The sequence below is a fragment of the Heteronotia binoei genome, chromosome 5, assembly GCF_032191835.1.
Source record: "Heteronotia binoei isolate CCM8104 ecotype False Entrance Well chromosome 5, APGP_CSIRO_Hbin_v1, whole genome shotgun sequence".
In the NCBI taxonomy this organism is placed as follows: domain Eukaryota; kingdom Metazoa; phylum Chordata; class Lepidosauria; order Squamata; family Gekkonidae; genus Heteronotia; species Heteronotia binoei.
This window is the reverse complement of record NC_083227.1, coordinates 85866103-85878818: the sequence shown is the minus strand read 5'-3', so window position 1 is coordinate 85878818 and position 12716 is coordinate 85866103. Positions and strand designations below refer to the sequence as shown.

The 12716-nt window shown below is 40.7% G+C and overlaps 1 protein-coding gene across 2 annotated transcripts in view; it reads right to left on the bottom strand.

Moving 5' to 3' along the window:
• Nucleotides 1-11197, bottom strand: part of ARHGEF3 (Rho guanine nucleotide exchange factor 3) — a 185426-nt gene extending 174229 nt beyond the window's left edge. The window contains exons 1-2 of one of the 2 annotated variants that reach the window (XM_060239737.1): nt 11103-11197; nt 918-1011 (exon numbers count right to left, since the gene is read on the bottom strand). In XM_060239737.1, coding sequence (XP_060095720.1) covers nt 918-1006 — 89 coding nt within the window. In that variant the 5' untranslated portion in view covers nt 1007-1011; nt 11103-11197. Of the gene's footprint in view, nt 1-917; nt 1012-10291; nt 10746-11102 lie in introns of those variants that run through there. The other variant, XM_060239738.1, reaches the window with a different exon arrangement.
• Nucleotides 11198-12716: the final 1519 nt, after the last annotated feature.

Sequence of the window (12716 nt, the reverse complement as noted above, 5' to 3'; positions counted from 1 at the left end):
CCAAGCAGTAACAAAACAAGGACAATAGATAAGGAGGGAAGAGGCATCCCATTCTCTACTCCCCTGTTTGTCCTTGTGGCCAAAGCTGAGATAAGAAACCAGGTGAAGGTAGCCTAGGTTTGCATCAGAAAGTGTGCAGGACATACTTTCTTTTCCAAGCCTCCTCCCCCAGACATCACCAGCCAAGTGAACAGGAAAGAGTCTGGGTTTTGAGAGAAAAACATACAGCCTGCTCAAAATCTCCCCACCAACCATTCGGCTAGCACTGCCAGGGGAAGCTTAAAGCAAAAGGCACAGAGTGCAGGCCTCTGCTCCAAATCACACAAGACACTGCATCTCCATTCCCCTGGATTTTTCCCCCCTTAAACACATGATTATTTAATATTTTAAAATTGTTCTGCAAATCTAGGATTTCTACCTTTTTTGTACTGGCACTACTGAAAGGAGTTTTTTTTAACTGCACTCTGGGGTCAGACTAAGAATTAAATATATAGATTGTTTGAGACCTATTTCTGAAATCTTTAAGCAGCAAAAGAATATAATTTTTTCAATAATAAAGGACTGCAGAGCTAAAATTAATGTTAGAGATAATTTTCATCCATAAATTGAAGATGCATTGCTTTTACAATGAAGATAGTTTCAGGCATGTAGCTGTGCTGGTCTGCAGTAGATAAGATGCGAGTCCAGTAGCACTTTAAAAACCAGTAAGAGTGCGGTGGTAAAGGTTTCGAAAGTCAAAGCTCATCTATGCCCTGGAAAACTCGCTGGTCTTAAAAGTGCTACCAGACTCAAATCAAGGTTTTTACCGTTTCAGCTTCCACAGACTTTCTTCATGCAAAAGCTGCAATTTCTGTTTCTCTAATTTGCATTGTTTTCTCTCATGAAAATTGTAACATGTTATACAGAAATTGCCTTACCAAGTTATGTTTTCCTCCATTTCTCTTTCAGCACAATTGGTAATCATTGTAGAGCTGTTTATGAGGATTCCTGGGCTACTAGTGTTCATTTCCCCTAAAGAAAATACAAGCCTGTGGTGAGTATTTAAAAAAATAGATTAAACATTTCTATATTTTTACAATTGTAGCAAAATAATTGATATTAGCCTCTTCTGTGCAACTAAGAAAAATATTTTCAATATCAAAAGAGATCTACAGTTATTTGTCATTTAAAGCAAAAGTGACACACACACCCCTTTCTCCTTAATTCTCCAGCAGTTTGGCATACATTAGGACACTGGAAGTATCTCCTATGAGACCTGGAAGTCTGCCTGGGTACTGGCATGTGCTTCTGACCCCTTAGCTCCAAACAAATCTGACTAAATGCTTTTTGTTTCAACAAGTCACAAAAAAAGTGCAGAGGCTATGTCACTGTGTTATCAAAGGTATAGTGATATTACTCTAGCTTTCCCCATTTGCTTTCAATCCAGCAGAAATCTATCAGCTACATATGGGAAAGAACTGAGTGGAGCAGATAAAACAATGATCCTAGTGAAAGACAACTTTTTTAAAAAAATCCAAACTGACTCTACATGTAACACTGATTTTTCTTTGAAATTCACAGAGTTGGACTGAAGTATATTTCCATAGAGTATCTGAACTGAAAGAAAGAAAACAAGGAACATGAGTTTTATATCTATGATTAAATAAACTAAACAACATTTTAGGCCTTCTCTTGTCAACTATTTCTTTCCCCTGCTACAGAACCAACACAATTTACCTTTTGTTTATATCTCTGAATGCATGCCAGGACAGTTGGTGTCAGCATCACTATTATGCCCAAAGCTATGCTAAGTACAAGCACCAGTGCTGAAAAGCAGCATTCAGAGATAATGTTTTAGCAATGAGTTAACATTGGCAAGCATTATATTCTGCAATAGAGGGCGGATTCATCATTAAGTTTTAATGTTGCAAAGCAAACTACTATACTACAAGGTTTTTAAATAAGATTGAAATTTACAAAACAGCATTATTGGCTATAATTACTGCCAAGTTGTAATGTTGTTAAGAATGAAACAAAGCATCAAGGAGATGATTATTGTTCTTATTGTTAAAGCGTGGGTTCAACCCAGGCAGTCCCAGTAATTAGAAAAAACAAAATCTCTGCAGCCTTAAATATACATAATATACAATATTAATTGGAAATTGTTTTCTAACATACTATTAGGAATCAGTATATAACTAGATATGGTGGTGCAATTCTAAGCAAAGTTAGATATTTCTAAGTCACTTGAAGTTGGGAGGCTTAGAAGACTGGCTGCAACTGTGCTCACAACTGCACTGCAGGGATGCCAATTCTTTAAACAACATTGTCTTGCAGAGCAAACACCAGTCTGAAATATAGAAATTTTCATCAGTACCTGAAGCACTGTCAAAACAAAACAAAGTAATAATAATAATAATAAGATGATGACATTGGACTTATATCCTGCCCTATACTCTGAATCTCAGAGTGGTCACAATCTCCTTTTATCTTCCCCACCCCACAACAGACATCCTGTGAGGTAAGTGGGGCTGAGAGAGCTCTTACAGCACCTGCCCTTTCAAGGACAACTCCTACGAGAGCTATGGTTGACCCAAGGCCATTCCAGCAGCTGCAAGTGGAGGAGTGGGGAATCAAACCCAGTTCTCCCAGATAAGAGTTTGACCACCTAACCACTACACCAAACTCTCAAGACAATTAGAATGATTGATTGTATGCCTGCAAGCAGAACCTAAGGGAAAAAACAGGGGAGAAACACTGCAACAGGAAGAAGAAAAATTGAAGGAGGCATATCTAGCAATTACAAGTCAGAGAAAACAGCTGTGCCTTCAAATACTGCTGAGTACTAACAGAAATATTCTTATATCAGAAGGTATTTCAGACATGAAAAACAAGAAGAGAAAATACAGATTAGATTTTAAGTATAACAAGAAGCATAACACCAGTAGAATGTGAAGAATGGAAGTATAAAGAGATACAAGGACAGGAGTTAAGAAGGAGACAGAGCATGAAGATATTTAAACACTAACAAAAAAAATTGTACCATATAAGGGAACATGGAGCAAAACAAAGAGGGAAAGCAACAATGAAAGGAAAAGCAACAAAAACCATACAAGCAGCAGAATTTAACACACTGGACAGTGGCTGAAGATATTCATTTTGTCATCCTACTTTCTTTAAGCTATTTTTATCTATCCATAATGTAGGGAGTTCTTTTATCTTTTTTATTTCTGCTACAGCTAATTTGTAATTTCTAATTCTTAAATATTTCCAAGTGTCACTTTCAGCTGATGATGTGAAGATACTGTCGGTGGTTGGCCTTTTATCTGGCCTTCCTAAAGGTCAGTTTTAGATAAATTCTGTTCCAAAAAATGAGAAAATATCAAAGAACAGGCAGCTGTAAGAAAAGCAAATGCAGCTATTAGAGAAGAAAGCCACAACAAGAGAGGAGTAAAAGACACTAGCATGGGCCATCAGCATAAAAATAATAGCTGGCATTAAGAGGGCCTACTAGAAGAGCCAAAGGAAGCAGATGAAAAAAACCCAAGAACAGAATGCAATGGAACTCCCAACAGAGTGAAGAACTGCCATTAATTGAAAGAAAAGGAACATCTGACACAAGAGTGGGGAAAAAGAGGGAAATTGCAACCCTAAACATAACAGACCAGTGTCTTGATGCTACTGAAAGGCTTACAATGTACACGAGGAAAACCATTGTCTGAATTTTCCACAAAATTGTTAGACACAGCTATTTTTCAAACAAGCATTTCATTGATAAGCCACTGCCTCTGTCTGATACTAACAGTTTCCACTATTTACACTGGACCAGCTGTTTCCTGACCTGCTTGGCCCTGACACATGCACTTTCTTTTCTTCTTAATATGTCTGTTGTTCCAAAATCCTTGCCTAAGTAGTTCAGTTATCTATTATAGGTTCAGAGTATCCCTAACTGTTCAGAATGTTTAACATATATGAAAGTACACAGAGTGGAGCAAGGAGAAGAAAAGTTTAAGTGGTTTTTGAAAAGCAATTTGCATAATTATGGGCATGTCTACATTTCATTTTAAATAGAATATTACCACTGGAACAACCTCTTCATCTGTAGTCATACACCTGAGAAACTGTTACGAAGATTGCTATAACATTTTGTTTAGTAAAATCATCTAAAATCACACAAACTTAACAGACCAATACAACAAAATATTTTGCCCTCTAAATGGATCTCATGTTGCAGCAAAGGTAAATTTGGTTAAATCACATTACCCCCACCATACGCCAAAGCCAATTCTCAATGGACTACAATTTGCTCATTTGTGATTTTACCATTACTAAGAATGCAAAACAGATCAAAACAGGAACTCCAAAGTGTATGTTATTCAAGACCACTTCCTCTATAGGTAAGTAGGCACTGCATGCCACAGAACCTAAAATAGCTAGGAGCCTTTTGTGTGTGTGTCATCAAGTCACAGCTGGTTTACGGCCTACCTCATGGGGTTTTCAAGGCAAGGGACATTCAGAAGTGGTTTGCCATTACTTCTCTCTGCACCGTGACCCTGGTATTCCTTGGGAGGGTCAAATACTGATCAAGGTCAGCTTTGCCTAGCTACTGAGATTGGCTAAACTGGCCTATTCATGGCAGGGCAGGAGTCCATTAGGAGCCATTAATGGGGTTCCAAAGGGTCTCTGTTTTGTCATACATGCTTTTTAATTTGTATGTAAGGCCCATGAAGAGTTCATGATTTTTGTGCTGTGTGCCAAAACACCCAGCTACATATTTTCTTATTTAAGCCACTCAATGTTGACATGACTGTCCTGGCTTGGTTGCCATAGTCAGGTGGCAAAAAGTGAATGAGCTGAAATTTAATCCTGACAAGATAGGAGTTGATGCTAATTGGTAAGGCTGAGGTTAAATCACATTATCCCTATATCTGATGGGATATCTTGCTGAGTCTGGGGTTTTACCCAAACCAGAACTGTTAAAACAGAAACAGGTGAATTAAAAAGTTATGAAGAATGCATTCCATCTTCATCCGTACCCTAACTTGACTCAACCAGTGTGGCTACGCAGATATGATCCATAGCACACTAATCTTTAAACTACTGTAATATACTCTGCATTATACTGGCCTTGAAGACAATTCAGAAGCTGTAGCTAATACAAAATGCCACAGATGGATCATTTATTTCATGTATATCCCACCTTTCTCCCCAACAGAGCCCAAAACAGCTTACATCACTCTCCTCTCCACTATTTGACCCTCATAACATCCCTGTGACACAACAGAAAAGAGTAAGAGTCCAGTAGTACCTTAAAAACTAACAAAATTTATGGCAGGGTATTAGCTTTCATGAGTCACTGCAGTGACTCACAAAAGCTCATACCCTACCACAAATTCTGTTAAGTGTTCAAGGAGCTATTAGACTCTTACTTTTTTCTATTGCTATAAACAGACTAACACGGCTACCCATCTTGATCTATGTCCTGTGAGGTAGGTTAGGTTGAGACTATGTGACTGGGTCTAAATTCACCCATCAAGTTTCCATAGCAGAACAGGAATCTGAACCTGGGTCTTCCACATCCTAGTCCAACACTGTAGCCCTTACACCATATAGCAAGGGAAAGTGATTGTGAAACCAGATTTACAAACATACGATTGGGTGCTGGAAAGTTTCTTGTTCAATTCCAGGTGCTGACTAATACCAACAAAACCCATCGAGGCCTGAGACTCACATTCCGCAGGAAAACCTCTCAAATTATGCTCCTCTGCACCAGCTCCACTCATCTGAGTAGAGCCCACTGAGAATCTTCTACTGCAGATGTGAGATCTGTTACAGCCTTGCTTGGACCTTTTCATTTGAAGCTTCTACTTGGTGGAACAACTTTACCAGAAGAAGTTAGGAATGCTCTCAGACTTCTGTCCTTCCACATATTATGCAAGAGAGAAAATTTCAGCTTGTTTTAATGTATGTTTTATGGCTATATAACTGTTTAAAATGTCTTTGTAATCCACATTGTATGTATTTTGAGAAAGATGTAAATAAGTCAAGGCCCCGATTGTTCATCATCAAGCACTAGGACATAAAACCACCTATAAACAGAAGGCTTTTTCTCCACTCTGTACAACAGAGGAGTGTGACAATATCAGTGCATTTATATTTTGCTTCCTTTAAGTCCTAGTATGTAAAAGAGACAGATAATATGCGTTACAACCAACAGATCTCTAACCCATTACACACAAAGAGAACATTCAAACTTCCAGTACCATAAAAATAAACTTCCACTACTGCTTATAGGAATTCATAGCATACAAGAAGTCACCACATGTTTATCTTTGGAAGTACCTGCCATTGATTGTGCTGCTACATGGGAAAGAACTAAACAAGTTTGACCAAGAGAAAAATATCAGCCTTTAATTTGTAGAATCATTAAAAGTGCCTGTAAATCTCCCAGAAGTGGCCACTGAGACTACAGTACTCTATTGATGGTAGCACTGTCATTGGATTTTATACACTTGTTCTAGGTATCCAGTACTTGATTTACATGTTAGAATTGTATACTAGTACACTGCCACAATAAGGTTACTACTACATTTTGTACATAATTTGAAAAATTCCAATTTAGAATGAGCAACAAATTGTCACAGGTTAAATCTTGCAAATTCTTTTGTTAGAAAAGTAGTAATATAACCTGAAGTAATTGTTAGACAGGAGCCCTGTGGCACAGGTGGTAAGCTGCAGTACTGCAGTCCAAGCTCTGCTCATAACCTGCGTTCGATCCTGGCAGAAGCTGGGTTCATGTAGCCAGCTCAAGGTTGACTCAGCCTTCCATCTTTCTGAGGTCGGTAATATGAGTACCCAACTTGCTGGGGGCAAGGTGTAGACAACTGGGGAAGGCAATGGCAAACCACGCTGTAAAAAGTCTGCCATGAAAACATCATGATGCAACACCACCCCAGAGTCAGAAACAACAGGTGCTTGCACCTTTGGCTTTTTAATTGTTAGACAGGGCAGAGGTTGTCTGAAAATGCTGTACAACATGTGTTGTTTCATCAAATCTTAAAGAGTATCCCTATACTTGGAACTTAAACATCAGGACCCTGCGGGACCCTGCCACAGTTCTGCAGCCTAGCCAATACCAGTATATGGATCATCAGAGCGCTAAATAATAACTGCAAACATCAATGGATGTAGTGTTAAATAATAAGTAGTAAATTCGATATACACCTTCTGCAGATTATAAATTATGTATTTATGGTTTTACTGCATATTTTGTTTTTAAATCTGTGTCATTTTTACCTGTTGTTAGCTGCCATGAGCACATCAGGGGAGGGTGGGAGAGGAGGAGAAAGAGAGAGAGAGGGGCAGCAAATAAGCATGTCCTCCAAAACATTCGCTTGTCACTTCAGTTAGAAAATACTGCACATGGCATTACAGACCTACTTAATCAGATTACAAGACACTCCACAACCCAATATCACTGAAAAAATATACCAAAGGTATACCTGCCACACCTACTATCAGTCAGAACAAGTTGTGTTATCACAGATTACAGAACTATCAATGTGGGCATGGATGTAAATTTTAAATCTGTTTAATGTGCTAGTACATGCTAACTTTGTAAGTACATTACTTTAGGTAAAATAAAACAAAGCTTTCACAATACCTTATGATCACACTCCAGACACTTTAAAACCAAAAAGGTGTTTCCTTACGCCAGTTTCCTTAACCCATCCAACCAACCCTTGTATTTAATTACTTCATATACCTTTTAGACAATTCTTCATATCTTATTTTAAGGACGTCCCAAGGCCACCAAGAATTTTGCAGTATTCATGCATGTAGACTGTATGAACAGCACATACATATGTAACATACAAGGAGATATCCCTTTTGTGTGTCATGGGAGCCACCGTTGCTGACATGAATAATTTTTTTACTTCATTTATATCCTAGCTTTCCCCCCCAGCGTAAGCCATAGAAGCCAGTGGTGTCAAACGTGTGGCCTGTAGGCCAGAACCAGCCCATTCAGTGTCCTTATCAAGTTTGCAAGCAACTGGTGCAAGGGAGGCAATGGGATGTTGCAGAGGGTAAACAAGTGGGCAAAGCCACTCTAGTCATGGCTTCAGGATGGCAGGATGGCAGCAGTCAAGCAGAACTCCTTCACTCCAGTGGCAGTCTCACCGGTAAGTTGGGGGCAGCCGCATTCATTCTCGTTCAGGGTTCCAAGGAAAGGTAGCATACCCCTCCACTCAGCCTGCAGCTCTGGGGTTGCTGTCCCAGATGGCCACTGGGACTGATGTTTGCACATGGGGGAATGGATGATCCTCTGCCAGGGCCTGCTGGTGGCCTGCATCAACACTGTATTCATGCCCCCTCAATGCAGAGGTTGTGTTTTGGTCCATTGGGGGGCATTATTTGGCAATTTGTGCTGCACACTGGGGGCCTAGTCTTTCTTTCAGCCACAGGTGGCTGCTTCCTCATGTGGGGATGGTGCCAGTGATCTCTGGTTATAGTAGTCACTGGGCAGCAGGCAGCCTCCTCCATATCTGTGGGCTTGCGCACACAATATTTGCCTGTAGCCCACCCATTTTACAATCCAGCAGCCTTCAGCCTGGGCCAGCTACTGCTATGTGGGTGTGGTGGGCTTGCCAGCAATGTCTGACTTGAACCCTCAGCATGGCTCTTCATGGATCACTTGGCAGCCTCGGCCCAAGGTGGTGGCCACCTCACAGGAGTCTCCAGCTTATTGGACCATAAGGTCTCACAAAAAGGACACACCAACTCAGCATTTACCAGCTGCTGTCCTACATAAAGCTTATATCTCTGGTATCTGGCATTACATTTCACGGTACCTATGGCCTGGCACAACAAAGTGACATTTATGTCAAATCCAATCCTCATAACAAATGAGTTCAACATCTCTGCTTTAAGCAGCTTACATCATCTTCTCTTCAAAGCAACCTTGTAAAATAGATTGAGTGCACAAGTGCCCCCACAGTCACACAACAAGCTTCCAGACTGAGGGTTTGAACATGGGACAAGATCCTAGTCTGGCATTATAACCACTATATCACACTGGTTCTATTCCAAATATGAAGAACTACAGATAGACACAACCTTATTGCTGGTATGCTGTATGGATGTAACTGAAGACCCATGATGATGACTTTACTGCTATCATTGTCATGATGTAACTGGGCTCTATGAACACAACTTCCCAGTTAAAATACTTCCATTTCATCTGTCCATCCTAGGAACCTACAAAAAAAGATAAAGGTAGTCCCCTGTGGAAGCACTAGTCGTTTTTCAACTCTTGGGTGATGTTTTCACGGCAGACTTTTTACGGGGTGGTTTGCCACTGCCTTCCCCCGTCATCTACACTTTCCCCCCAGCAAACTGGGTACTCATTTTACCTATCTCGGAAGGATGGAAGACTGGGTCAACCTGGAGCTGGCTACCTGAACCAGCCTCTGCTGGGATCGAACTCAGGTCGTGAGCAGAGGGCTCCAACTGCAGTACTGCAGCTTTACCACACCGCACTACAGGGCACTTACAAGGCCGCTATCAAAGAAACATTAAAATCCCAATAACTTAAAATCACATAATTCCAGATCATAAATGGGCCCATAAAAAGTAAAAGAAACTTATAAATACAAACTGTACAACAATGTAAATATGAAGAATTCTGAAATAGAAACTAACACCGAAAAAGCATCAAAGATACAGCAAAGAAAAGCAAATCTTCACAGGAAAGACATGCTACAGTATTGGTACCAGCATACACAACTGGTACAATTTTCAAACTCAATTCTACACATACTAATTTTTTAATCTATGCCATTATTCGTTGACCTCAGCTCCTTGGAAACCCACACTACAACCAACAGGCTCCTGGTGAGTTGCATGAAAGGCTATTACAGCCCTTGAACAATGCATATAGCCAGATAAAGTCAATATTATCCAGAGACTAACTTTAAAAGCTGCTGTGGCTATAAGGCAGCCTAGACACTAAACTGAAACTTTATAATTACTATAACTGAAAAAATATTGAAAGTCAATTCCACCAAGTTCAATAGAATTTATTCACATGTAATGATGCTTAGTACTGCAGCTCTTACACAAGTCAGGACGTCCCTTAAACACCCCAGTGGCCTTTCGTTTCGTTTCCTCCCATCAAAAAGCTGATTATAGGACAAACGAGAAAAACCTGTAGGAGTGTCTGTGCATCTTAAAAGACAAAGCTGATGCATCGTGGCGGCTGTCTTTACCAACGGAACTAAAAGCGCCCTTTTTAATCGCGCTGCCAGGTTACCTTAGGCGGTATTTTGAATCACACAGCTCCTCCTGAGGCAGGTGCCCTTTCCGCCTCTGGCTCCACACTTGCAAACCGTTCGGCAGCTAGTCATTACGAAAAGCCCTCCCGGGAGAAGCATAACAGACGTTTTTTGCACACACAACAAAAGGCAAAAGAACCCCCCTCCCCCCCTCGAACTCGCAGCCGGGGCGGAGAGCTGTTGTGAATCTTTTAAACTTTCCTCAGGCCAACGCATGATTGGGGGGTTTCCGGAGAGCACAATTGTAGTCTCTGTCCGCAGCAGTTCGCCACAGTTTCGAGACGTGTTTTCCTTCTAAGTTTCAAAAAACGGCCACTTTCCAATCACTTTCCCTCCTGTCGGGCCGGGGGGGGGGGGGAAAGGCAGTCCCCTTCGTTCGCTTGACAGACAAGCAGCCGCGGCCCCGCCCCAGCCTCAAGCAAAGCCTTCCTCTCCGATTAGATTGCTGCAAGATATATGCCAGCGGGGTGATGTGCCGCAGCGGTGACAGCTTTTACCTGTGGGCTTTCCTGATCCTTCTCGGGCCCCTACATGGCAGTTCCGTAGCTGCATACAAAGCAAGGCAAGGCAAAACTAGTCGCCCTTTCTCTTCCTGCAGAGACCTCGTAGCTGGTCTGGAGAGCAGCTGCTGCACCAGCCCAGAAAAAAAAAAGAGAAATCAGCGGGAAGGGGAAGCTGAATAGTAGCAATAAAAATCCCGCCGCTGCCAGCAGCTCTTCGATGCGGGGCAAAGAAGCGCCCCACGGGAGAACAAAACGAAACAAAAAAAGGAAATAAGTACACTTCTACCTCTTCCAGCGTTGCTTCCTCGGCTCCAGAACAAAGCCCGCCCCTTGGCTTCGCTCCTCTCTCAACGCCCGCTTCACTTTTGAAACAGCAAGAACAGGGCCGCCGGTGAGGCGCTTGCCCCGGGGAGAGTTCTAAGGCGCGGCCCGTCAGAACACTCTGTGGAAGTCAGCCTACACGAATATAATGGCCTATCTCGTCTAAGCTGTTTAACGTAGCCTTTTTCTTCAGCCTTGTTCCTTTTTGACAATAACACCCACATCCCCTTTTTAAAAAATCATCTTCAACACACTAAAGAGTCCATTAGGAGAAAAACTATCATGAACAATTCCACAATGGGTAGTCATATTAGACTGTATAAACAACAACAAACGAGCTGTGTCATTTAAAAAATCTTTTTTGTAATTATCTGTTTATTTCATAATATTTAATGCATTAGACTACATAATACATATGCGAAAACCTGCAAATGCAATGCAATTTCCTTGAGATAAAATTTGACAATCGCAATCTAAGCAAAAATAATGAAGGGAGACCAGAGTTGTACAAATTCATACTGCACATTACCTGTTTCCATGCCAGTACTACCTGTATGTAGATATTTTCAACATTAACTTAATAGACTTTCCTAGCCATTTCTCAACATCTGATATTTTCCCTGTCTGCCTCAGCTATTAAAATTCAGGCTGTGGTGATCCTATTAACCACATCTTGTTAACTGGAATTCCTCTGGACATAGTGGGCATAATGTTCAAAAAAGCTACACTAGGATCTTTTCATAGTTTTATATGCAGAACTTCTCTCACAAACACCTTATTCCAAAAACTTCTGTAATTGGATCCTGATGCAAATGAATGAACCCATAACTGTTTTACATCTCTAACATATATTTGGTGTGGAAGATGTTATTTTCGTTAACCTATATGGTATCAAATACCACCAACACATGAGTTTAATTTCCCCTTACTGCAACATTTGCTGAAACATTCCTCATATGTGTATGAGTTATTCCACTGGTTATCAGATAAACAGTATTAACCAGTCTTTTCCCCATCTCTCCTTATATATGGTCACTCTGTGTTCTGCCTCCACAAGTTTGCTGTAAATCTAATGGTGTGCCTCAAGGCTTTTTTTGTAGCAGGAACTCCTTTGCATATTAGGCCACACACCCCTGATGTAGCCAATTCTCCAAGAGTTTACAGGGCTCTTAGTATAGGGCCTACTGTAAGCTCCAGGAGAATTGGCCACATCAGGGGTGTGTAGCCTAATGTGCAAAGGAGTTCCTGCTACAAAAAAAGCTCTGTGCCTCATGAAAGCTGTTCAATGTTCAGTATTATTCCTTCTTAACAAACCTCCCTCCAACACAAGTATCATCTTCAACCTGAAAAAGTCCATGAGGAGAAAACTGTTACAAAATATTCCAAACTGGGTAACCCTATTAGACAGTAGCAACAAAAACAAACAAGAGTCATGTGGCATTTTAAAATCTTAACACAATTTTATTCCAGAAGAAGTTTTTATGAAATGGCAGCAGCTTCTTTAGAAGAATTTTGAAGAGGGCACAAAAACTTATGTTGGAATATAATATAAAACTCTGGTATATTATGAAAAACACAC